Here is a 21,058-nt window from a genome sequence, read left to right as displayed (position 1 = left end):
TCCTGTTTTTTTCTTTTTTTTAGTATCATTGAGCAAGTCCACAGATCCCTGCTGACAGTGGGGCCCAGCTCTGTAGATGACCAGCGTGACCTCTGTTGAGGGAGACAGCTGGTTACACAATACGAGTGAACCCAAAGATCTTCTCACATGTAATATTTGATATATATTCACGGCAGACATAGAGACAGATGTCAGAATATGTTGCAGGAGTGTGACACTAAAACTGATTTGAACTAAAGGCTGCTCGTCCCACGCTAGACTTTGTGAGTTTCCATTTTCTTTGGCAGTTATCCTTTAAAAAAAAAAAAAAAAAAAAAAAAGAGCAGCACCATGTGACGCAAGAGTCAGGAGGGATGAACATGGTGTTTAACTTGGCTCTGTTTTCATGTTTAAAGTACAGGATATATAAGCAGCGACCTGCACCAGCTCTGCCTCTCATCTTTACCAGCGTCTGCTCGTCTGTGATACCTTATTTTTGTTGCATTTCACACAGAAATGAATCTCCTGAGCTTCACTGTGGTGCTGGGACTGCTGGTGGGGACATGGGCTCAACCCATCGTGCGAAGGCCTCTGTGCGACTCCCCCGAGGCGGAGGAGGCTGCTCTGGTGGCGCAGGATTACCTCAACGCCCAGCACCATCATGGCTACAAGTATGTACTGAACCAGATCGACGACATCAAGGTCTACGCGAAGGTAAGTCAGCAGGTGGAGGTGCTGTTTAGTTACATACAGAAATGTGTGAACACAGTAGAAAAGAATAACGTTTACTGGGCAGAGAAGAAGGATAAACACTAAGTGTAGCAGTCCATACTGCATCATGTTATAGACTGTTTTGTTTATGGTGCCCCTCTCTTTCTAACTTTTTAGGATATTTTCAGACTAAATCAAAAGCAGCTATGTGCTCTATTTTTTCTAATAGGAGCTCTTATATGTTCACCTGCATCTGGAATAATATATACAGCAGAATTTAGTCAATAACCACCTCATTTTAAAAAAAGTAATGTAACAATTGTGCATTGATTTGTATATATTTTTGCTTATTCAGCCAGACGGAGATGAATACGACATGGAAGTTGACCTGCTGGAGACAGACTGTCACGTGTTGGACCCGCTGCCTCTTGCCAACTGCACAGTCAGGCCCAAAGTACAGACGGTGAGACGCAGAAGCTCTCAGGCTTCGACTCCTGTAATTCAGTCGATATTAGTTCTGATCAACCTACTTTGATTCTTCGTTCTCTTCCAGGCGGTAGAAGGAGACTGTGATGTGGTGCTGAAGAAGGTTGGCGGTGTTCTGAAGGTCATTGCATTCAAGTGCAAATCAGAGGGTAAAGATCACAGATGCTGCTCTCATCCAAATGATTACAAAGAACAAACCACAGCAGTGTCCATACATACTGCATGTGTCAATAACCTGTATGTGACTTTCCTGCTCGACTTGTAGTATCCACAGAGGATTTGTGTTTGGGCTGTCCCAGCCTCCTTCCCCTCAATAACACCGATGCGCTGGACTTTGTTCATGCCTCTCTGACAACCTTCAACAACATGACTGTGAACACGACACACGTTCTTCTCGAGGTTGGAAGGTTGTCATCACAGGTCAGACAGTCAGGATACTTTTTACCAGATGTAACACAGCTGCATGCTTTAACCTGCAGCTGTCAGTTCATCAGTGCTGTTTAATACTTTCAGATTGTGTCTGGTGGGCCCATCTTCATAACAGAATATGTGGTTGTTGAGGGAAACTGCACCGAGGATCCCTGCGTGCCTCTCAACGATGCCATGGCTGTGAGTACACAGTAGTAAAAGCACTCAGTTTGTTTTCAGGCCTGTTGATCTGATCTGAGATGGAGAAATGTTCAATCAGGTCACCAGATGTTGAAAATGAACAAAACTGAGAGCTGTGCCTCTCTCTCCAGGCTCGTGGGATTTGTACAGCCAAAGGTACAATCGCCCAGCACAGTGTGGACTGCAAGATGTTCTCCACTCTGGTAAAATACTGCATCTGACTTCTAATATGTTCTGCTTCATGAAGACAAAACAACATTCACCATCTAACGTTCACATAGAAAACATTAAGAACTGTTTTTTCTCTCACTGATGTCATTTTTTTAGATTCCCATTGTAGATGCCAACAGCACTGCAGCTGCAGACCCCGTCCTACCACCAGTGGTTCATGTGCACACACACGGCCTGTCACACAAACACGGCCACAGCCACCACAAACTGACGGCTCTCCACAACCCCCATCAAAACGTCCTGTTATCTGCAGAGTCAGCAGAATCAGATGAAGTTGTACCTGTCGTCCCTGCTGCTGCTCCAGCTGCAGATCCAGCTCCAGCTGCAGACCCTGCTCTCGCTGCAGATCCTGCCCTTGCTGCAGATTCTGACTCAGCTGGAGAATCTTTATGGAGTAAGGAACAACCTCCTCACTTCAGGAAGAGAGATGTATCTGCTGCAGCTGCTGCTGTGGTTGATGCTCCTGCTGTTCAAACAGGACCAGTTACTCTCGTGCCAGTCTGCCCAGGAAGAGTCAGATTCTTCTAAGTGTCCAAGTCTCACAGACTCTATACTTGCTTTCATTTGTAGCAGAGCACCTTTGATACATTAGCCATTTCCAGTAGATGTAACAAAACACCAACCAATGAGAAATAATTCATTGTTTTAAACTGTCAAATCAGACAAGCTTCTCTGTCAAATTGTCTGTAAAGATGTTGAATAAATCTCAAGTGAATTTACAGGGTTAATGAGGACACACTGATCATTTGTACTGTAGTTCTTGCCGTCATTCTGCAAAGTCCTCTAGAACGATTTCAAAAGTCCACAGTGCTGTTTGCCTGTTGTGTTGACTCATGCCAACGACCCTCCTGTGAACCGGCTGACATTTCTGATACAGCCATGAACAACAGCAGCTTTTCCTCTGCACATCCATGCTCAACACAACTCAACATTTCAGAAATGAATGAAAACACCAGGATACTCATACATCCAAGTATGAAAGAGTTCACACTTCATAATCATAAGAGGCTATTTAAAGATTTCAATGTGAAAATGTTGATAAGATATTTTATCCCATCGACCTGAGTTTCTCAGGTTACAGACAGACAAACATACAGGTCAATGCTGGTGAATATAGGCAAAGTCTATTAGTGAATTTACAAGAATGGATCAATGTTCAGGAAGCTGCAGTTCATGGTAAAGGACAAATTAGGTAGACAGCCTCAAAAATGCTGTGAACCCTCTGAGTCTAAAAAGCGATATGATGCCCCCACGGGCTAAACTGATAAGAGAAGCAGCCAAATAAAGAAAAAGTTGTCCTTGGTTACCCACACACGAAGAGATAAGATGATTTTTATACCCAGCTGCTCTAACACCCACTTTCCAGATGTTTTAGACAGTTGTTTTGAACCCATAAACATCAAATTCTCAGCTTAAAAAAAATTAAAGCACAATTTTGGTTACTGAGCCCGTAATGAGGCATTCACAAGAGTCCAAACAGTAAGGTTGTGATGTTGGTCAGTATCCTCCGGACCCTCATTTAGTTTCCTTTAATTTATATGGAAAACCTGGAAGTTGTGGGGCAGCCACCTTGAAAGGTTTGAAGCTTGATGAGGATCAAGTGAAATAGTGGGTTTATACTCACTTTTGCTCAGTGTTACTGTTTGCCCTCTATTTCCAGAGTGTACAACCCATCCTGAACAGAAATATACATGTTTTTTCCTCTTAAAGGCAGAGAATCAAACAGATATGCACACCGTATCGTTTCCTATAGACAGGTTGAATAATGAGCAGAGATGACCACACCTTCAGGATGTCCGACTGTGCTGAAAGCACATCTGTTTGAGGCCAGAGTTCATGGCTCCCAGCTACCGCTCACTGTAAACTTCAACCTATTAAACAGTAACTTTCCACTTAATAGAATTTACTGGATTCTTAGAGTCACCCTTTTCCAAATCAAAAATCATTTAGATGCCAAAGGAAGCTTTCATACTGAAAACACATGCACTGCTCCTCAATTTCCACAGCTAATGATATAACAGCTCGTTAGACTGAATATATTCACTTTTCTTTATTGTTTATACTGAGCACTGCTGTTAACAGAGGACGACTCATTTTAATCACTGCAACATTTAAATGTTTGTAACAAATTGTGGCTCAGGCCATTGTACAAGTCTACATGAATTAAATGAGTAAATTAATTAGCTTTAAATGATGAACTGGGACAGAGTACACAGACAAGTGACACAAAACTGAAACAAACGTGTCCGATCATGAGAAAAACTTCCCTCATGAATCCTGTAACAGAAAATATGACTGAACAGAAGGTTTTGCTTCTGTCCTGCAGATGTCTTCCTGCGACACCGCTGAGGCTGGCCTTAAGACTTTTATTGCACATGTTGTGACATAAAAAAAAGAGGGACACGAGTCCTTTAATGGGAGTAAGATGTAAGGTGACATGCACAGCATAAGAGCCTAACATAACTTAGTCTTTGTAAAAGTCATGCAGAGTTTGAAAAAGGAGTTGCAGCAGAATCCAGGTAATGTTTATGTATTTAGTGCTGGTCTTAAACATGAAACAGGACTTTTTTTTTTTAAATGGGGAGACGAGGGAAATTAAATTTAGCTTTAATTTTGGAGACGGGAGGTCCACTTTGCTTTTATGAGTATATACAGCAGAATTTAGTCAATTACCATCTTATGCACTACATTTTTTAAAAGTAATGTAACAATTGTGCAGTGATTTGTATATATTTTTGCTTTTTTAGCCAGACGGAGATGAATACGACATGGAAGTTGACCTGCTGGAGACAGACTGTCACGTGTTGGACCCGCTGCCTCTTGCCAACTGCACAGTCAGGCCCAAAGTACAGACGGTGAGACGCAGAAGCTCTCAGGCTTCGACTCCTGTAATTCAGTCGATATTAGTTCTGATCAACCTACTTTGATTCTTCGTTCTCTTCCAGGCGGTAGAAGGAGACTGTGATGTGGTGCTGAAGAAGGTTGGCGGTGTTCTGAAGGTCATTGCATTCAAGTGCAAATCAGAGGGTAAAGATCACAGATGCTGCTCTCATCCAAATGATTACAAAGAACAAACCACAGCAGTGTCCATACATACTGCATGTGTCAATAACCTGTATGTGACTTTCCTGCTCGACTTGTAGTATCCACAGAGGATTTGTGTTTGGGCTGTCCCAGCCTCCTTCCCCTCAATAACACCGATGCGCTGGACTTTGTTCATGCCTCTCTGACAACCTTCAACAACATGACTGTGAACACGACACACGTTCTTCTCGAGGTTGGAAGGTTGTCATCACAGGTCAGACAGTCAGGATACTTTTTACCAGATGTAACACAGCTGCATGCTTTAACCTGCAGCTGTCAGTTCATCAGTGCTGTTTAATACTCTCAGATTGTGTCTGGTGGGCCCATCTTCATAACAGAATATGTGGTTGTTGAGGGAAACTGCACCGAGGATCCCTGCGTGCCTCTCAACGATGCCATGGCTGTGAGTACACAGTAGTAAAAGCACTCAGTTTGTTTTCAGGCCTGTTGATCTGATCTGAGATGGAGAAATGTTCAATCAGGTCACCAGATGTTGAAAATGAACAAAACTGAGAGCTGTGCCTCTCTCTCCAGGCTCGTGGGATTTGTACAGCCAAAGGTACAATCGCCCAGCACAGTGTGGACTGCAAGATGTTCTCCACTCTGGTAAAATACTGCATCTGACTTCTAATATGTTCTGCTTCATGAAGACAAAACAACATTCACCATCTAACGTTCACACAGAAAACATTAAGAACTGTTTTTCTCTCACTGATGTCATTTTTTTAGATTCCCATTGTAGATGCCAACAGCACTGCAGCTGCAGACCCCGTCCTACCACCAGTGGTTCATGTGCACACACACGGCCTGTCACACAAGCACGGCCACAGCCACCACAAACTGACTGCTCTCCACAACCCCCATCAAAACGTCCTGTTATCTGCAGAGTCAGCTGAAGTTGTACCTGTCGTCCCTGCTGCTGCTGCTCCAGCTGCAGATTATGATTCAGCTGGAGAATCTTTGACGAGTAAGGAGCCTCCTCTTTTCTTCAGGAAGAGAGATGTATCTGCTGCCATCATGGTTGATGCTCCTGCTGTTCAAACAGGACCAGTTTCTCTCGTGCCAGTCTGCCCAGGAAGAGTCAGATTCTTCTAAGTGTTCAAGTCCCACAGACTCTATACTTGCTTTCATTTGTAGCAGAGCACCTTTGATATGTGAGCCATGTCCAGTAGTGGCAGTAGGAATAATTTGCTTTAAACTGTCAAATCAGACAATCATCTGTGTAAAACTGAATGTAATGCTGATCATTAAATCTTCAGTAAATGTGTTTATAAATCAAAACAATCGACTATGTCAGTACATTTACAGGCCTAGTGAGCACACTTATATGTACCATGATGCATTCAGTCATCCCTGCAAAGTCTTTCAGAACAAGTGCAGAAGTTTACAGTGCATTCAATCCTGCTGTGAACCCGCTGACACTTCTCATACAGTCATGGAAGAAGAACACACACACACACACACACACACGCTTTTTAAAGATTTCATTACACAGTATATTTTACTGACAAACATTGTGTGCTAAAACAAATGAGAGCAGTGGAACACTTGATTTTCAAGTTCACCACACAAGCACTCATCCACCCACCCCCAGGCAACGGTTTATGAATGGGCAAATTCCATTTATTGCATTTACAAGAACGGATCAATGCATATCATGCTAAAGCACAAACAAGCTGGACAAACAGGTTCAAAAAAGGCTGTGTACCTTCCAAGTGTAAGAAGCGGATATTATGGCCCCACTGGGTAAACTGATAGCAAAAGCAGCCAAACAGAGGTCGTCCGTCACGACCTACGTCACAGCAGATATGAATTCTATGCCCTTCTGCCCAACACACACTCCAGAAAAAAAAAAGTTCAAAGCACACGTTTTGGGTAGTTGCACCATTTATTCACATTGCTAGAAATTGCTGCTTTCATGCTTCCAACTTCAATGCTTCTTCTGAAGGAGTTCAAGAGACATTCGTACGAGTCCAAACAACAAGGGTAAGGAGTTCAACACCTGCCTCAGCTACACACTACCACCAGCTTAGTGATCAGCTTCTCAGCCCCATCCTTGAAACATCTTTTGAGCATTATGGGGTGGAAACCTGTTGCTGGAGCCTAAAGGAGTCAAGAAGTCTTTAAAGGATTCGTGGAATTTTAGCTTTAACTGTGCTGCACCTAAAGGTGGCTTGTAGAGGGGAAATATAAGTGGAGGGCCATCCGTAGTAGGAGAAAGGAATGGCAGACCGGAATTGTTAATGTCATCATTATCCTCATTTTCATTATCATAATCATCACCATGGTTAGCATTACCAGGCGAGGGAGTGGGAATACCTTCCTCAAGCCACTTGGAGAGTTGTTCATTTCCCTGCAGGGGCTTAAAATTCAGTGGAGTCTTAAGTTTACCATTCTGCTTTTTTGCAAGATTTTGGGTCATAAAATTTAAATCAACAGTCGGATCTCTGTAAAGCTCAGAGGAATCCACGAAGCTGTTGGGCTCCCTGCCTGGTAGTTCACGCTGTAGCAGCACATAATTCCCAGAATAGAAATTTAGAGTCTGCTCATGTTTGGAGTTTGAGTCACTTATGAATGGTTTTAAATTGTTCGGGAACACAGAGTTGTTATAAGTGGATACAGGAGCGTGCTGAAGCCTATCAAAAGGAACCATAAAATTATCAAGTTCCTCTCCAGGTGATTTATTGTGTTGCTGCTGTGAATTTGGGTTGTTAGACATAAAATTAGGCCACGTTGGACGGTTCAAGTTCCCAGTCAATAGTTGACCGTTTACCTGCACTGGGGACTTAATGTTATTCAGCTGATATTGCCCTGCTGGGTCATAACCTGAAGGCAGAGGTTCTGAGGATTGGCTGTGTAGATACGGCCAGTGGGCATGCAGTGAATTAGGTGCGGGGTTCACGCGGTTCAGTGGTTCATGATTTGCAGTCCAACTTGGATCATTTCCTCGTGGTGTAGTAGGGTTGCCATCTGGTGGCTGTAAATATAATTGCTCCACATTTTGATCTGGAAAGGGGTGCAGTGAGAGGGGCACAGAGGTGTAAGATGAGGCAGATTGTGCTGCTTCAGTCGGCTGTTGAGGAAGTCTTGCAGAACCCACGCCAAACTCAAAATATGAAGCTGTAGGTGGAAATGAAAGATCTGGAAACAAGTGAGGCACATCTGCACAACTGCCAACTCTAGCTGGAGTAATATGGAGAAGCTGATAAAAAGTCATTTGTGTACAGCAGTTAGACAAGGAGCACACAGGTTGCATATATGCAGAGCTGAGCTGAGGATCTTGCGGGGCTGTATAACTATTGATAGTTAGTGGAATTGCAGATTCAGGATGTTTTTGTTCACTGGGTTTAGCAGCACCCTGTGGCTGCAAATAGGTAGCAGAGGGTAATGTCACAGGCTGTAGCAGCTGGAGCTGCTGTGGGTAATAGAGCTGGTTAAGTAGGTGATGCATCTGACCCTGTGGATATCTGAGAAGAGGTGGTGTGCTTTGGACTGGATTTTCCTCATTTGTTCCAGCTGGTGTCTCAGATATTTGACAAAGTTTGTACACTTGTCCCAAAAGACTTTCAGCTGCTGATGCCAAAGCAGCATTTGGATTTCTGGCAGGCTGATTTTCAGGGCACAAGTACATTTGCTGGTGTACCTGACGCTGAGGGGCTTCAGGCTGTGGTGGCTGAGGAACAGTGGACGGGTTTGTAGCAGGCTGTGCTTTGGGCTTTGGTTGGGGGTAGAAGTGATAGAGGTGGGAAAGTTGGTTCTGTGCTTTGGGTTCTGCTTCCTCTGGTTTTTCAGGTAATTTGTGATATGGTGGATGATCTTCAGATGCTGAAGGCTGTGAGTAAAAAGAAAATGAATATGGGGGTTTTTTGTCTTGACTCTCGGGTTGGCTTGCAGGAGGTTCCTGAAGGAGACTAGGCCGTGGGTTGATTGGGCTGGGAAGCAAATGTTCTTCAAACTGACCTGCTGGTGGTTTAGTTATTAGTGACAGTGTAGGGGCAGGTGGCTGAGAATAAAAAGGGGGGAAATGTTGCCATCTTTTCCCTGCATCAGTTTGGACAACTGGAGATGAAGCATGTCTAGGATTCACTGCGGGTGCAGCAGGTGTATTGACCAGACTTGCAGAGTAAAAGAAAGTGGGGTGGAAAGGACGATCCGTATCTTCTGGCCACTGATTCAGCATATCTGAGTTCTGAGGAAGAACCGCTTGATGAGGATCATGAGGAAAAGTCAATGCATACACACCTTTGCTCGGCATTTCATTTTGCCAATCGGGATCCTTTGCTGGGTTTTCTGTGAATTCAGGCTGAGCTGGTAATTGTGACGGACAGGAAATTGTTGTTTCTCCATCTCCAGCAACTTCCAGAGTATACAACCCATCCTGAACAGAAATACAAGTTATCTTTCTTCCTAAGAAAGGGAGAAAAATCAAAACAAATATGCACAACATACCTTTTTCTCTAGGCAGGGCGCATAATGAGCAGAGATGACCACACCTTCAGGATGTTCGACTGTGCTGAAGCCACATCTGTTTGAGGCCACGGTTAGTGGCTCCCATTTACCGTTCACTGCAAAATAAATGGCAGGCAGGAACTCACCTTAGGTTTCCTACTCCTAAAGTCATCTTTTGGCAAACTAAGCTATCATTTAGAAAATATAGAAAGCCACATAGAAAGCTAAAAAGTTTAGACAAAAAACAAAACACACACACTGGAGTTTGGACCATCAGTTAACCTTAAGAGAATCTAAAATACATGAAAATTAAGTGGTTGTCATAGTCACACAGGGTTTGGAAAAAGTATTTGTAGGCCAGTTTAGCCAACATGTCATGTCTTTAGTGCTGGTTTAAAAACAAAAACAGAGACATGATGAGGACCAAAAACTCACACTTAACTTTAATATTGGAGACGGGCAGGGTCCACTCCATTTTTACGAGCATGTCCGCAGTATTGCAGGTGACCATCGGAGGATTCAGTGACAGCGAGCCCATGAAAGGGCACGACATCCTCACTGGTATGCCCCACCAAAGCAGTGGGAGAACATAAGTGTCCTCCTGAAAGCAGCAAGGAAGCTATTATACATAAGCACGTGGTTAAAATGTGCAGTGCCTTCAGATCACAGTGACCCACCTGGAGAGCGATGAAGCAACCATCATAGGGTGCGACTAGGACCAGATCTCGTGGTGTCGAGCTGATGGTGTAACCGCAGCTCGAAGGTAACTTGGACAGGGGCAAAGGAGACAAATGGCTTCCTGGGGGAGACGTTCAGCAGGAGGAGGGTGTAAAAAGCATTACATGGAACTACTACGCAGACCTTAACATAACTACTTACCCCTGTCCACGAAAAGCAGAGATCCAGGGGTAGAAGCAGCATCATGAACCTGAAGCGTCATGGAGTCTAGCGTACATTCAACCTTTGGTTCCATCTTAAGGAGTCGTTCCATTGCCTCCAGGTCGAGACCACCATATTGTCCATCTGGTTGTTTAGCTTCCTCCCAGGCTTTCAAAAGTAGGGTTTGAAATTAGTTTTAGAAGGTATGCAGTCGTTTACTAGAGGCCCTAAAACACTATGAACACAAAATCCTTTACAAGCATAAGAGACCAAATGTTGGATTTATTACTTTTAAAAGCCATGGCTCACTTTCAATTTTAACTTTACGTACCCACGTCTGCCTGGTAATCTGTTTCAACATCCCTGGTGTTGTTTGTGGTCTTGTTTCTGTTGGGTTTAGGACTTCGCAGCAGCTTTTGCCCAATTGAAAGTTTTCCATGATGCTGATGACCTTTAGCTCCACTTTGACTAAGCGTTGAGTTTCCACCTAGTTCATCCAGGGCTTTAAGCCTCGTCAGTGTTGCGCATTGACAAAGTGAAGCAGAAAACAAAAAGAGCCCAAAATACAGTGAGCCATTAACACCCCTGCTCTCTCTACACGCCATTGGAACAGAGGAAAAAGCACTGCCCCAGGACTGTACCACAAAAACTGATCAGTCCTCTTAGCATGTAGTGCTAAACCTGGTCTTAATTTTGACTAATCAAACACCTAACCACAGCAGCTGGTGCCAATGGCGCAGTTAAGAGCAGGAGGTAGTCTGTGGCTCTGACAAGACAACAAGATTTACAACAAGTTACCCTGCTGCCATTTTTCTAACAGAACTTTTTTGCTGCTCAGTTTTCCTTCGGCTGAATGATGCTATACAGATTATATTTTATGGTAATATAATTCTTCTACAGCTTGTTTAGTGGCCAATTTTCAGACTTTTTGTTGCTTCATTTTGTGTGAAACATCTTTGAAACTTTTTTAAAAGAAAAATTGAATAAAATCTCAAATCAAAACTCCACTGCAATAATAAATCACATATGGATTGTGTTGCTGTCCGTGTCTCCTTTATTCTGGTCAAAGTGTGGGTAGTGTGGGTTTGGTGGGCAAGCAGCAGCTGTACTAAACTCAATACTAAGCAGTCAAACACTGTTTAGAACCACAAATTTTACTGAAATCTAGCGCTCGTCCCGAGTTTCCAAATTTGAGTCCCACTCTGAGGAAATGTGCCTGATATGGTGCATATCTAAAATCTAGTGTGTTTCTTTAGTGTAGCAAAAACACATGCAGCTAGTCTTTATACAAGACAATGATGTCGTGAGGCTTTTTTTTTTTGCCAGTGAGAAAATGAGTAAAGACATGACTGATTTTGTCTCAGAGATTTAGAGCTGTGTAGCCAGTTTATCCTTCCTGTCTAGCATGTTTTCTTTCCTTTGGTTTGATTAGGAACTGGTCTGAAAGTAAGACAGATTATCACCCAAATCCCATTTAGATCAACACTTTATTTTATTGTTTTAACCTTAAAAGTTTGTCCTTAGCTACTGAAAATACCAAAGCAGCCCGAGCAGATCAAAGCGATTTCCCTTTGATGGCAGCCTGCAATTTATTAAAACTCTGTAATTCCTACAGATTTTAGTCATTAAACACTTCAGCAAGTTTATTTCTGGGATTTGGCAAGACTCGAGTGCATTCTCCTATTAAAGAGTGGAATGTGATAATTCACACATTAAGTGTAGCAGTAGCGTTCTCCTGTTTGATCATAAGATCTAGGTCAGTGTTTTCCCAATCAGAGTATGTACTGTTGCTAATTCAGTGTATCATTAGCACAATAAATTCAAACTGCCCCAGTTACAGCTATAATCACTAAAACTCCTGATTTACTCCATTAAACAAAGATTGAAGTGATGAGGCAACAGACTGGACATACTGGCTTTCCCTCTGGTTGGAATAATGTTTATTTGATCTGTCTGTAAACAAGACGTCTCATCGATGCATGGCATTTGAAACAGCAGATTTTGTGGCAGAAGGAAACTTCCCACTCAAAGAAAAGTGGACAAAATATTCCAAACTTTTTCCCCCCCCGTCGTTTAATTCTGTACATATTCCACAAAGTCTGGAGATTACTGATGCCAAAATATCCCTTAGGAAAAGTGCCATTAAAAGTTACTTCTTGCTGGGGCAGCAGTTTAAAAAGTCAACTTGTGGTAGCAACAGATCATCAGATATTGATTTTTTTTTTTTTTTATGGCACAGAATACACAGTTATTCTCAGAAAAAAAAAAATTCACAAGACAACTTACAAATGTTCTTATTCCAACCAACACCATTTTCAATATGTTTAGTGTACACAGCATCTTTTTTTCTTTTAAATATACTTCTACGTACCGTACTATGACAATTTGTGAATACACCTTTGATGACTAAAGCACAAGGCAAATAATCCCAAGGCGCTGGAGCCCAGCAGCCTCAGTTTACAGTCAAAATGCATTCATACTGTAGTACAATAACATTTCAGTTTCATCGGTTAATGAACAAGAAGTTAGCGACAAATCAATTAGTGATGAGAAGTTTAAGTAGTGTTGAAGTCTAAAGAAGCAGTTACATGTTTTACAGTCATCTCAAGTAGTCGTCTTAATGATTTACAGTCAACAGGTGATGCCAACAATCATCCATCAGAATAAGCTGAAGGAGCTCTGATAACCCTTTTATATTGACAATTGGTCCAAAGGGAGGGAGACTTGGGGGGGAGAGGGGTGTGTATGCATGTAGTGATTTTACAGCAAAATTTACAGATAGCAGGAGATGACAGACGTCTCAGCTGGCACAGAGGTGGAATGTCTGCAGAGACTCCCGAAATATAGTGAAGTGAGACGACGACCTCAGTAATGGGTGACCTTACACAACAGCCCAACACCACATCGTTAACTTTTAAGACCACATTCAGGTACAACAGCAAAGAAAAGCATGTGATGGAGGGTTGAAGAAGTTGTGCGGCGAGGGCGGCGAATCGGTACACACATACAGGACTTTAGAGGAAGTTTGTCATTTCTTTAATGGAAGCAGATGAGAAGATGGTTTTGGCTGGAATACGGCGCTAGGACAGAGGAGGGAGTCGGGCTGGGATCCAAGTGTTACAGAGAGTATGCATGCAACTTTTAAATGCCAACATGCTGATTTAAAAAAAAAAAAAAAAAAAAAACCCACAGCATCTTTTAGTAATGCTCAAAAGAAGGGGAAAGAAAATGCGTAATTATGCACCTTCACATGTGTACTTCCTGTTCAAATACTAGCCACTTGCTGCAGTGAATGTTATAGAAGGCGAGTCCAAATTTGTTGAATGCTTTTATTACACTTTGCGATCATATTTGATGCACACTTGTGGTTAACATTTCAATGAACATGCCATTACTGTAGTGTCAGAAACATCAGAAGTACAATGTTTAAGTGGGGAACATTAAAAAAAAATAAAAAAAAATAAAGAGGGTGGTGTTGGGAGGGTTAAGCAAACAAAAGGTTGTGTATAAAAGTAGACTGGATAGGAAGTAACACTGTATGCCACCTAATCCTGGAAGTAGTGTCAACACAATACGGTGAGTGGTAGTGAGCTGCTAAGGTGACGAACGGGTGGAGAGGTTGCTTAATATCCAGACTTCCTCAGGTACTCAGCCATTGCATGTGCTTTCTTGTTAAGATTTCCACCATGGACCGCCTCCTTTCCCATGACTATAACCAATACTGGAGCACACAAGGAAAAAAAGAGAAATGAACAGAATTGAAGAGTCTCCCTCCCCCTACAGGATGGATGGGGGAGGGGGGAACAAAGGTGACACAGCATCTTACCACTCTTCATTGCTATTAAAAGTTTCCAAGACATTTGACTGCTTTCAGGAGAAATCTTAACAGCAATATTTCTTTTCTCTTCTTTATGTCCCTCAAATTTTAGCTAAGTGAGCTTGAAATCATTAAAACCCTGAATCCCTCAAGTATTTTGCCATTGAGTAAGCCTTCTTATTCAATCCGCCTCCATGGACCCCTTCTTTGCCCATTACAAGAACCAAAACTGGAAAAGAGAAGAGATAGAAAAGAGACAGTTAAGAAAAAGAGGTAAGAGAAAAGCAGTAAGAGTGTTTTCCCACACACAGGTTCTACTTGGGCGGGCCGCTCAGGTATATTAACAGCTACCTAAATGTGCCTGATAAATGTTTTTGTTCAATTTTATTTTCCTCATTGAGTCAGACGTCATCTCTGATCAAGTTAACATTAGAAAAATTTCTGCACTCTTATTTTGAAAGGTCAGTTGCTGATAACCAGCAAGCACTGACCATTTCTCTTCGCACGTTTTCTCTGCTGCAGCTTTCACCTGCTGCTCAGTGGATGTGCTTTTGAAGATCCACTGTGAGCTGGAGGTTCACACCTGCCAGAACCTGCAGCAGGTGGAGAACTGGTTTATGTGGCGCTACACCGAGCTCACTGAGGCTGCAGGGAATAATAAGGGCTACCAGCTACAGTCTAAAAACTATGGAGTCATAGTTCAACTGCAGTATGAGACTCACTGAAGATACAGCTGATGACATTGCTTAAAAAAAGCAAAAAAGCAAAAACCCTTGGGTCAAAGTGCAGACCCAAGTTGCATAGAAAATGCTTATAATTTATTATTTAAGACAGCTCCTCCCACTTTTACACACACACTTATCTCCCGCCACAAGTGGAGCACAAGTATGTGGGAAACACTATTAGAAATGTGACATCTAAGGATATTCAACTGAAGTGCAGTTTTATTATTAGCATTATTCATGTTGCTACTTGACACAATACAGCCTCTACACATGTCCTGTGTCACTGAACCATTGATTCAAATCTGCCAAATTCATTAACCATAATTTCTAGTTCTGTTAAAGACAAAACAGTTACGGATGAGTGAGCAGTTTCCTGCACAGCCCTCATCTTCAGTGCACTTTTAAATATTGGTGTGTTTTGCACTGACAAACTGCAGGAAGACCAGTGCACTTGATTAGACCCATTTTCTCAGCTTCTGCTGACCTCTGCGTTTACCAACAAACCAGATGTGATTCGCCCAAGAGATTTAGGACAGAATCGCTCCTTTTTTGAGGGTCCTGGCTCTTTCTGCTAAAGAAAGATAATACCAAAAAAAGAAAGACACTAATCAAGGTGCACTGTACCTTCCATACAGTTAAGACTGTAGCACCTCCATGCATGTGCTGTTGAATCAAATGTGTGCATTATTTCTTTGACTCTTCAAGTGAGGAACAACATGCAGAGAAGTAGAATAACAGGTGGAAATAGCTCGTGCTTAGGGAAAGAAGAAAAAAAAACCCAAAAAGAACAATACAACTTATAGCTGAGGACAAAACAGTAAATGAAAACAGAATCTGGTTTTCATTGCAACCAGTGTTTCTCACCTTAGCACCAGGTTACAGTCATTTTTAAACAAATCATTTTCAAGTGAGAACTGATTTAAAAGTATTTAAATGTTTTGGATGTGTGCAATTAGCGCGCGCGCACACAGGCAAATTGAAAGAAGCGGGGATATCGTGGCTTATAAAGCTGTACTAATCTTGTAATAAATGCAAACACTAGAGTAACCGTAACTTGAGTCAAAGATACTAAAACCATGTGTTTGAGGCCTACAAAAGATTTAAATCATCAAAATAACACAATTTTCTGCCAACACAAAACTTGTTTCTTCACTAATGTTAAACTATTTCAGTAGTTTTGGCCATCCTGTATCATTTGACCTTTATAGAACAAATGACTAATTAAGAATATAAACTATTAATGAAATACTGGGAAAAATATAACTTTGTGCATCCTGTAGATCTTATTCTGGCTCAGGTGTGGATTACAACCATAGCAATGAGATAAGGAAGTGATGTCATGCTGCAAGAGAATGAGCCTGACAAATCTAATTTAAGACATTGCTCATACCCATGTGTTTATGGGAAACAGTAGTGTCTTAGCCTAAGTATGCATTCTGATAGCTGCAAAAAGCTAACCCATAATACGCCTTTACCTTTGCCGGCTCTTCCCACAGAGATATTGTATGTAGGTTCTCCTCCTTGGCTCTTTGTCCTGATGTCCATTGTCCAGTCGCCCTCATCCTGGAGGCTGTCTCTGAGGACTGAACACTTCTTTGAGCCCAGAGTGAGACCGCTGGTGTAAAAGGTCTCCCTGTCCTTACCGATAAGGACGTCTATTTCCTGAGACTGAGGAGAGAGCGAGGGGCAAACAAAAAAAGAGACACACAAAGCAACAGGATTGAGGCGATATTAGTCACATGCCCAAGAAGTAGATGTGGTTCCAGTGACATGGCAAGCATAATCCCATTTCAAATAACACAGTATTATTAGGTAGATCAACTTTAATGCATGACTTTTATGCACACATGAATTCCGCACAATAATAATTGAGGGCTATTTTAAAAGAATTGCACATGTCTTGACTTTTGGGGATTCGTTTCCATCCTTGTAAACACTGTTTTATAATTCTTTTGTGAGAATTGGGTGATTTTTTTGCAAAGACATATTCCAATTCTGTTCTGGGTGTCAGACAAAATGATAGAGGCCTCAATTATCTAATATTTTAGAAAGGCACAGAGAAAAACAAAAGGTATATTATTAATAGTAGCATTCTGGCACCGGTCACGTGTGACAAAACAGCGGCATTAGGAATTACAGACTAGCATCAAGGGAAAGGACCGCGTTGAAACCCATTCTCTGAATCCTAACACGCCCTGTCCCCAAACCAGGCGATAATATGATCGGGATCCTCTGCCTGCAGGGACTAGCGGAAGTAAAGCGGCGTCTATGCACCGGTCTACCGCTCAAGCAATCCCAATGAATGAACTGAAAACGCTCATTCCCTATTAAAAGACGAGCATTTATAATTGCACTCGTTTCTTGCTCGCACTGATAACACTGCGGATTTACCCCAGGCTGAACCAAACACCACACATTAGCTTTTAAAAGCACCCGGAGCCGGTAAAGCAGCAGCTTAAAGTTAGCTAATCAAAGCAAGCGTGCACACAAAAGCATGCACGCTCCCTTCAATCAGACACAGTCTACTCGCTGGTCTTAAATTAGCTAAGTGTTGTTTTACCCGGGTTCCCTCACCCCTTTATTTTGATTATTACAAGACAGCACGCCATAATCATCTATTTGTGTGTGAAAGCCATTATACGAGAAGCCTTCTCTGAACCACATGAGGTCTAATCCCAACGTTTCCTTAGCTAGAAAAAGCCGACACAGGCCACTGGTGAGCTAGCCAGCTAGCCCATAAGCTAGCTCGGCACCGTTAGCTCGTTAGTCGCTCAGATCCTGCGAGGTAACGGTTTCTGCGCTCCTCTGGCTGGTGAACGTCTGCGTGACAGATAACATTACTGCCAAACGAAACCACACTCTCACACCCCCAAACGAGCTCGTTTTGACTTCTTACCGTGATATTGTTGAATGTACCACCGGCATGTGCTGCCCAAACATATTTGGCGTCCATATAACCAACAATGGCGCTATCCTGACAGCTGCCATCGGCCATCAGGTTTTCCACGTAGCTTTGCCAAGACATTTTCAAGAAACTGATGATATAAATATATTTAATTTAAAAAACTACACCTATTTTTTAGTGTTGTCGCCAAATAAGAGGCAAGACAGAATGAAAGAAAGCCCGCAGACTAATTTAGAGTCTCCAATCTAACCCACACTTCGACGTTGAGCAACGCGAAGGCTGGGGCAGCAAAGAAAGCCAGGGCAGTGAGGCAGCGGCTGGGTGTAGTCCGTATCAGATCACTCCGCACAATGAGCTCCCTGGCGCTTTTATGGCAGCAGGCGGCGGAATAAAGAGGGACTTATCAGCTCAGCCAACAGTCAAGTCTGAGGGACTGCCGGGGTGGAGATTTACTGATTCTTCCATTAACTTCAAGTGTTTTCATGTTGTATGGATGACATGACAAAGAGCGTCAGACCAGACACCGTGTGGGCTTTTACCCGCAGTACACAAAAACAACACGCACTGAGATGCACGTGTCAGATGGATTTCGCGATTATTTTCTCACCTAACGATCCTTCATATTATTGCTACTTAAAATCTGCATTCACCGGCCACTTTGTTAGGTACACCTGTTCATCTGCAAGTAATTGCAAGTATCTTATCAGCCAATCACATAGCAGCAACTCAATGCATTGTAAATATGGTCGAGACGACATGCTGAAATTCAAACCGAGCATCAGAATGATGAAGAAAGGTGATTTAAGTGACTTTGAACGTGGCGTGGTTGTTTGTCTCTGTATTTCAGTAAAAAAATATCGGGGTTTGGGTTAGGGTGAAAATGCCTTGTTGATTTCAAAGGTCGGAGGATAATGGCTAGACTGCTTTGAGGTGATAGAAAGGGAATAATAACCCAAAAAGGCCATTCATTATGTTCATTATTCATAATTCATTATATTCTGAACACACAACACTTTGACCTTGAAGCAGATGGGCTACAGCAGCAGCCAAAGGGTGCCACTTCTGTCAGCTAAGAACAGGAAACTGAGGCTCCAGTCAACAAGATACTGGAAAATGTTTCCTGGTGAGTCTCAGTTTCTGCTCCAACATTCTGATGTAGGGTTAAAAAAAAACAAAAAACAAGAAAGCATGGCTCCATCCTGCATCATATCAATGGTTCAGACTAGTAGTGGTGGTGTAATGGTGAGGGGGATGTTTTCTAGGCACACTTTAGGTCCCTTAGTACCAACTGTGCATCGTTTAAACACCACAGCCTGCCTGTTGTTGAATGTGTCCATCCTTTTTTGACTACAGTGCATTCATCTTCTGGTTGCTTCCAAGAAAGATCATCTCAAATTGCTTACTTGAACATACTAAGTTCACTGTACTCAAATAATCCCCACATCACCAGATCTTAGTCAAATCAAGCACCTTTGGATGTGCTCATGAACGTGCAGCCAACAAATCTGCAGTAACTGTGTGATGTTGTCATGTCAATATGGGCCAAAATCTCTCAGGAATGTTTTAAACACCCTATTGAATCCAAGGGATGAAGAATTAAGGCAGATCGGAAGGCAAAAAGGAAGTCCAACCTGGTACTAGCAAGTGATGACTACTGAGAGATATAAACCAGTCTCCCCTAAGAAATCTGATTATCTGAGATAAGCAACCCGTATATTTATTATCTGTGTTCTGCTTGGGGTCCTGGAGACAAACTCAGAAGCCCAAGACTGCTTAACATTATCTTATCAGCTTGGAACTTTTCATGACATCATTTTAGATTCTTTTATGTGATTAATATAAAAAATGTGCTCAGACTCTAGCTAACACAAATATATGGAAAATTAGAATTATGTTTGGGAATTACAGTGGAACGCCTTTTGCTCATACTTATATACATTACCACATCTATTTGATCAAATATGCTGTCCCAGTTGGACAAATCATTGCACTCGCTTTAAAAAGGTTCAGGATTATGAGATTAGTACTGTTTTTACTTACACTATTTGAAGCATAGCTTTGTTTGTCTCAGACTAAAAAAAGACAATTTCTGCATTTAAAATATGCTTTTTCTTTAAAAACAAAAGTCATCATTCTTGACTACTTAAACATTAGATGATGCTCATACTGCCTTTTTTGCCTTGTCATCCTAACAGCAGCATGAATGTCACATTAACAAGTATTTAACCTTACATCCTTTTCACTGCGTCTAAATGTTTTTAAACAAGATCAACAAAACAAATAAATGTGATTATTCTACAGTCCATTGTAAAAGTGATGACCAGTAGTTCACTATGTCCATTTCAGACACCCCATCCTCCCCCTTCTTATCAAAATCAGGCCCAGATCGTTCCACTTGGTATATAAGTCACTGTGTTGGAGACAGTGCAAGCTAAACCCAATCTTTTCTATTTTGGACCCAGTTAAACAGTTTTAATCACAGACATGTACACTGTTTGAAACTGCAGGGGTTTTTTTTTTTTATCACACCACTGTTATTATTATAGCGGACCTAAAACAACCATTACTTGATATAAGCTAAATGAAACGGTGAAGGGTTCAAGGTTCACCCAAAATCACCAAAAAAGGAAAGGGAAGGACCTCTTTGAATTCAAAACTCATTCTTGGCCACCGGGGGCAGTGTTCTCTATGATTTGGGAAGCCTCGTGGTCTGTGAGAAAAAACATGTTTCGCTGGTTTCAGAGCACGTCTTTTTCCTTTCGGTGCTTTTGAGAGATATCCTGTAAAGTTCCTGTAAAATTGAAACAGGAAGCATTCTGGTTAATTCTTAATTAGATAGTTTCTATTTTTTTTATTTGCTCATATATGTTACAAGTATGCATATTTTGTCGTATTGCTCCATAACACATTTAAACAGAATACTGGGTGGATTTAGTTTGTTATTGCAGCTGATCATCAAATAAGGCATTTTATACCTCATGCTACCTGATATAATAGCCCAGTAACAGCTAATTAAGGCAAGGTGTAACTAAAAAAAAAAGAAAGAAATAAACTTTACAGTGATAAGAAAAGAGTATTTTGCTCTGAGGGGCAGGCGGTAGCAAACAAGCAAGAGTGTTTGGGAGTGTTTTATCAAGACATCCATCTATTGTGATTTATATAAATCTGACTAATCGCATAATC

The 21,058-nt window shown here is 41.9% G+C and overlaps 4 protein-coding genes across 6 annotated transcripts; 2 read left to right on the top strand and 2 right to left on the bottom strand.

Moving 5' to 3' along the window:
- Positions 1 to 420: 420 nt before the first annotated feature.
- LOC146553946 (alpha-2-HS-glycoprotein-like) lies at positions 421 to 2,758 on the top strand. The gene is made up of 7 exons (XM_085255163.1): positions 421 to 693; positions 1,046 to 1,153; positions 1,244 to 1,325; positions 1,442 to 1,596; positions 1,690 to 1,785; positions 1,917 to 1,988; positions 2,113 to 2,758. The coding sequence occupies exons 1-7, from the start codon at positions 496 to 498 to the stop codon at positions 2,542 to 2,544; spliced, it is 1,143 nt and encodes a 380-aa protein (XP_085111289.1). The 5' UTR covers positions 421 to 495; the 3' UTR covers positions 2,545 to 2,758.
- A 1,984-nt stretch (positions 2,759 to 4,742) lies between these two features.
- LOC146553945 (alpha-2-HS-glycoprotein-like) lies at positions 4,743 to 6,218 on the top strand. Its single transcript, XM_085254081.1, has 6 exons — positions 4,743 to 4,871; positions 4,962 to 5,043; positions 5,160 to 5,314; positions 5,408 to 5,503; positions 5,635 to 5,706; positions 5,830 to 6,218. Exons 1-6 carry the CDS (start codon positions 4,785 to 4,787, stop codon positions 6,193 to 6,195), a joined length of 858 nt encoding a protein of 285 aa, XP_085110207.1. The 5' UTR covers positions 4,743 to 4,784; the 3' UTR covers positions 6,196 to 6,218.
- Positions 6,219 to 6,681: 463 nt separating this feature from the next.
- Positions 6,682 to 11,131, bottom strand: LOC146553944 (uncharacterized). 2 transcript variants are annotated; one of them, XM_085255657.1, is made up of 7 exons: positions 10,760 to 11,131; positions 10,429 to 10,596; positions 10,227 to 10,348; positions 9,985 to 10,150; positions 9,550 to 9,665; positions 9,343 to 9,478; positions 8,792 to 8,932 (listed from the first exon to the last, which is right to left on the bottom strand). In XM_085255657.1, exons 1-7 carry the CDS (start codon positions 11,031 to 11,033, stop codon positions 8,919 to 8,921), a joined length of 996 nt encoding a protein of 331 aa, XP_085111783.1. In that variant the 5' UTR covers positions 11,034 to 11,131; the 3' UTR covers positions 8,792 to 8,918. The 2 variants fall into 2 exon arrangements, with proteins under 2 accessions (XP_085111782.1, XP_085111783.1); XM_085255656.1 differs by having other exon boundaries at positions 6,682 to 9,478.
- A 1,214-nt stretch (positions 11,132 to 12,345) lies between these two features.
- LOC146553943 (profilin-2-like) lies at positions 12,346 to 18,245 on the bottom strand. 2 transcript variants are annotated; one of them, XM_085254565.1, is made up of 3 exons: positions 17,867 to 18,245; positions 16,446 to 16,638; positions 12,346 to 14,474 (listed from the first exon to the last, which is right to left on the bottom strand). In XM_085254565.1, the coding sequence occupies exons 1-3, from the start codon at positions 17,993 to 17,995 to the stop codon at positions 14,377 to 14,379; spliced, it is 420 nt and encodes a 139-aa protein (XP_085110691.1). In that variant the 5' UTR covers positions 17,996 to 18,245; the 3' UTR covers positions 12,346 to 14,376. The 2 variants fall into 2 exon arrangements, with proteins under 2 accessions (XP_085110691.1, XP_085110690.1); XM_085254564.1 differs by having other exon boundaries at positions 12,346 to 14,149; positions 17,867 to 18,239.
- Between the last annotated feature and the right edge of the window lie 2,813 nt (positions 18,246 to 21,058).

Source organism: Mchenga conophoros, linkage group LG18 (assembly GCF_057382185.1).
Source record: "Mchenga conophoros isolate Kocher_MC1m ecotype Shallow Benthic linkage group LG18, M_conophoros_male_GT1.1, whole genome shotgun sequence".
Taxonomy (NCBI): domain Eukaryota; kingdom Metazoa; phylum Chordata; class Actinopteri; order Cichliformes; family Cichlidae; genus Mchenga; species Mchenga conophoros.
This window is presented reverse-complemented; position numbering and strand designations above follow the sequence as displayed.

Coding starts and splice junctions, on each gene's coding strand:
- LOC146553946 (XM_085255163.1), top strand. CDS start 496: ATGAATCTCCTGAGCTTCACTGTGGTGCTGGGACTGCTGGTGGGGACA. Junction 1,326..1,441: donor ATTCAAGTGCAAATCAGAGG/GTAAAGATCACA, acceptor CTCGACTTGTAG/TATCCACAGAGGATTTGTGT. Junction 1,989..2,112: donor GCAAGATGTTCTCCACTCTG/GTAAAATACTGC, acceptor TCATTTTTTTAG/ATTCCCATTGTAGATGCCAA.
- LOC146553945 (XM_085254081.1), top strand. CDS start 4,785: ATGGAAGTTGACCTGCTGGAGACAGACTGTCACGTGTTGGACCCGCTG. Junction 4,872..4,961: donor TCAGGCCCAAAGTACAGACG/GTGAGACGCAGA, acceptor GTTCTCTTCCAG/GCGGTAGAAGGAGACTGTGA. Junction 5,315..5,407: donor TTGGAAGGTTGTCATCACAG/GTCAGACAGTCA, acceptor TAATACTCTCAG/ATTGTGTCTGGTGGGCCCAT.
- LOC146553944 (XM_085255656.1), bottom strand. CDS start 11,033: ATGGCGTGTAGAGAGAGCAGGGGTGTTAATGGCTCACTGTATTTTGGG. Junction 10,151..10,226: donor GTTGCTTCATCGCTCTCCAG/GTGGGTCACTGT, acceptor TGCTGCTTTCAG/GAGGACACTTATGTTCTCCC. Junction 9,479..9,549: donor CGCCCTGCCTAGAGAAAAAG/GTATGTTGTGCA, acceptor ATTTCTGTTCAG/GATGGGTTGTATACTCTGGA.
- LOC146553943 (XM_085254565.1), bottom strand. CDS start 17,995: ATGTCTTGGCAAAGCTACGTGGAAAACCTGATGGCCGATGGCAGCTGT. Junction 16,639..17,866: donor GTACATTCAACAATATCACG/GTAAGAAGTCAA, acceptor CTCTCTCCTCAG/TCTCAGGAAATAGACGTCCT. Junction 14,475..16,445: donor TGTGGGAAGAGCCGGCAAAG/GTAAAGGCGTAT, acceptor TCTCTTTTCCAG/TTTTGGTTCTTGTAATGGGC.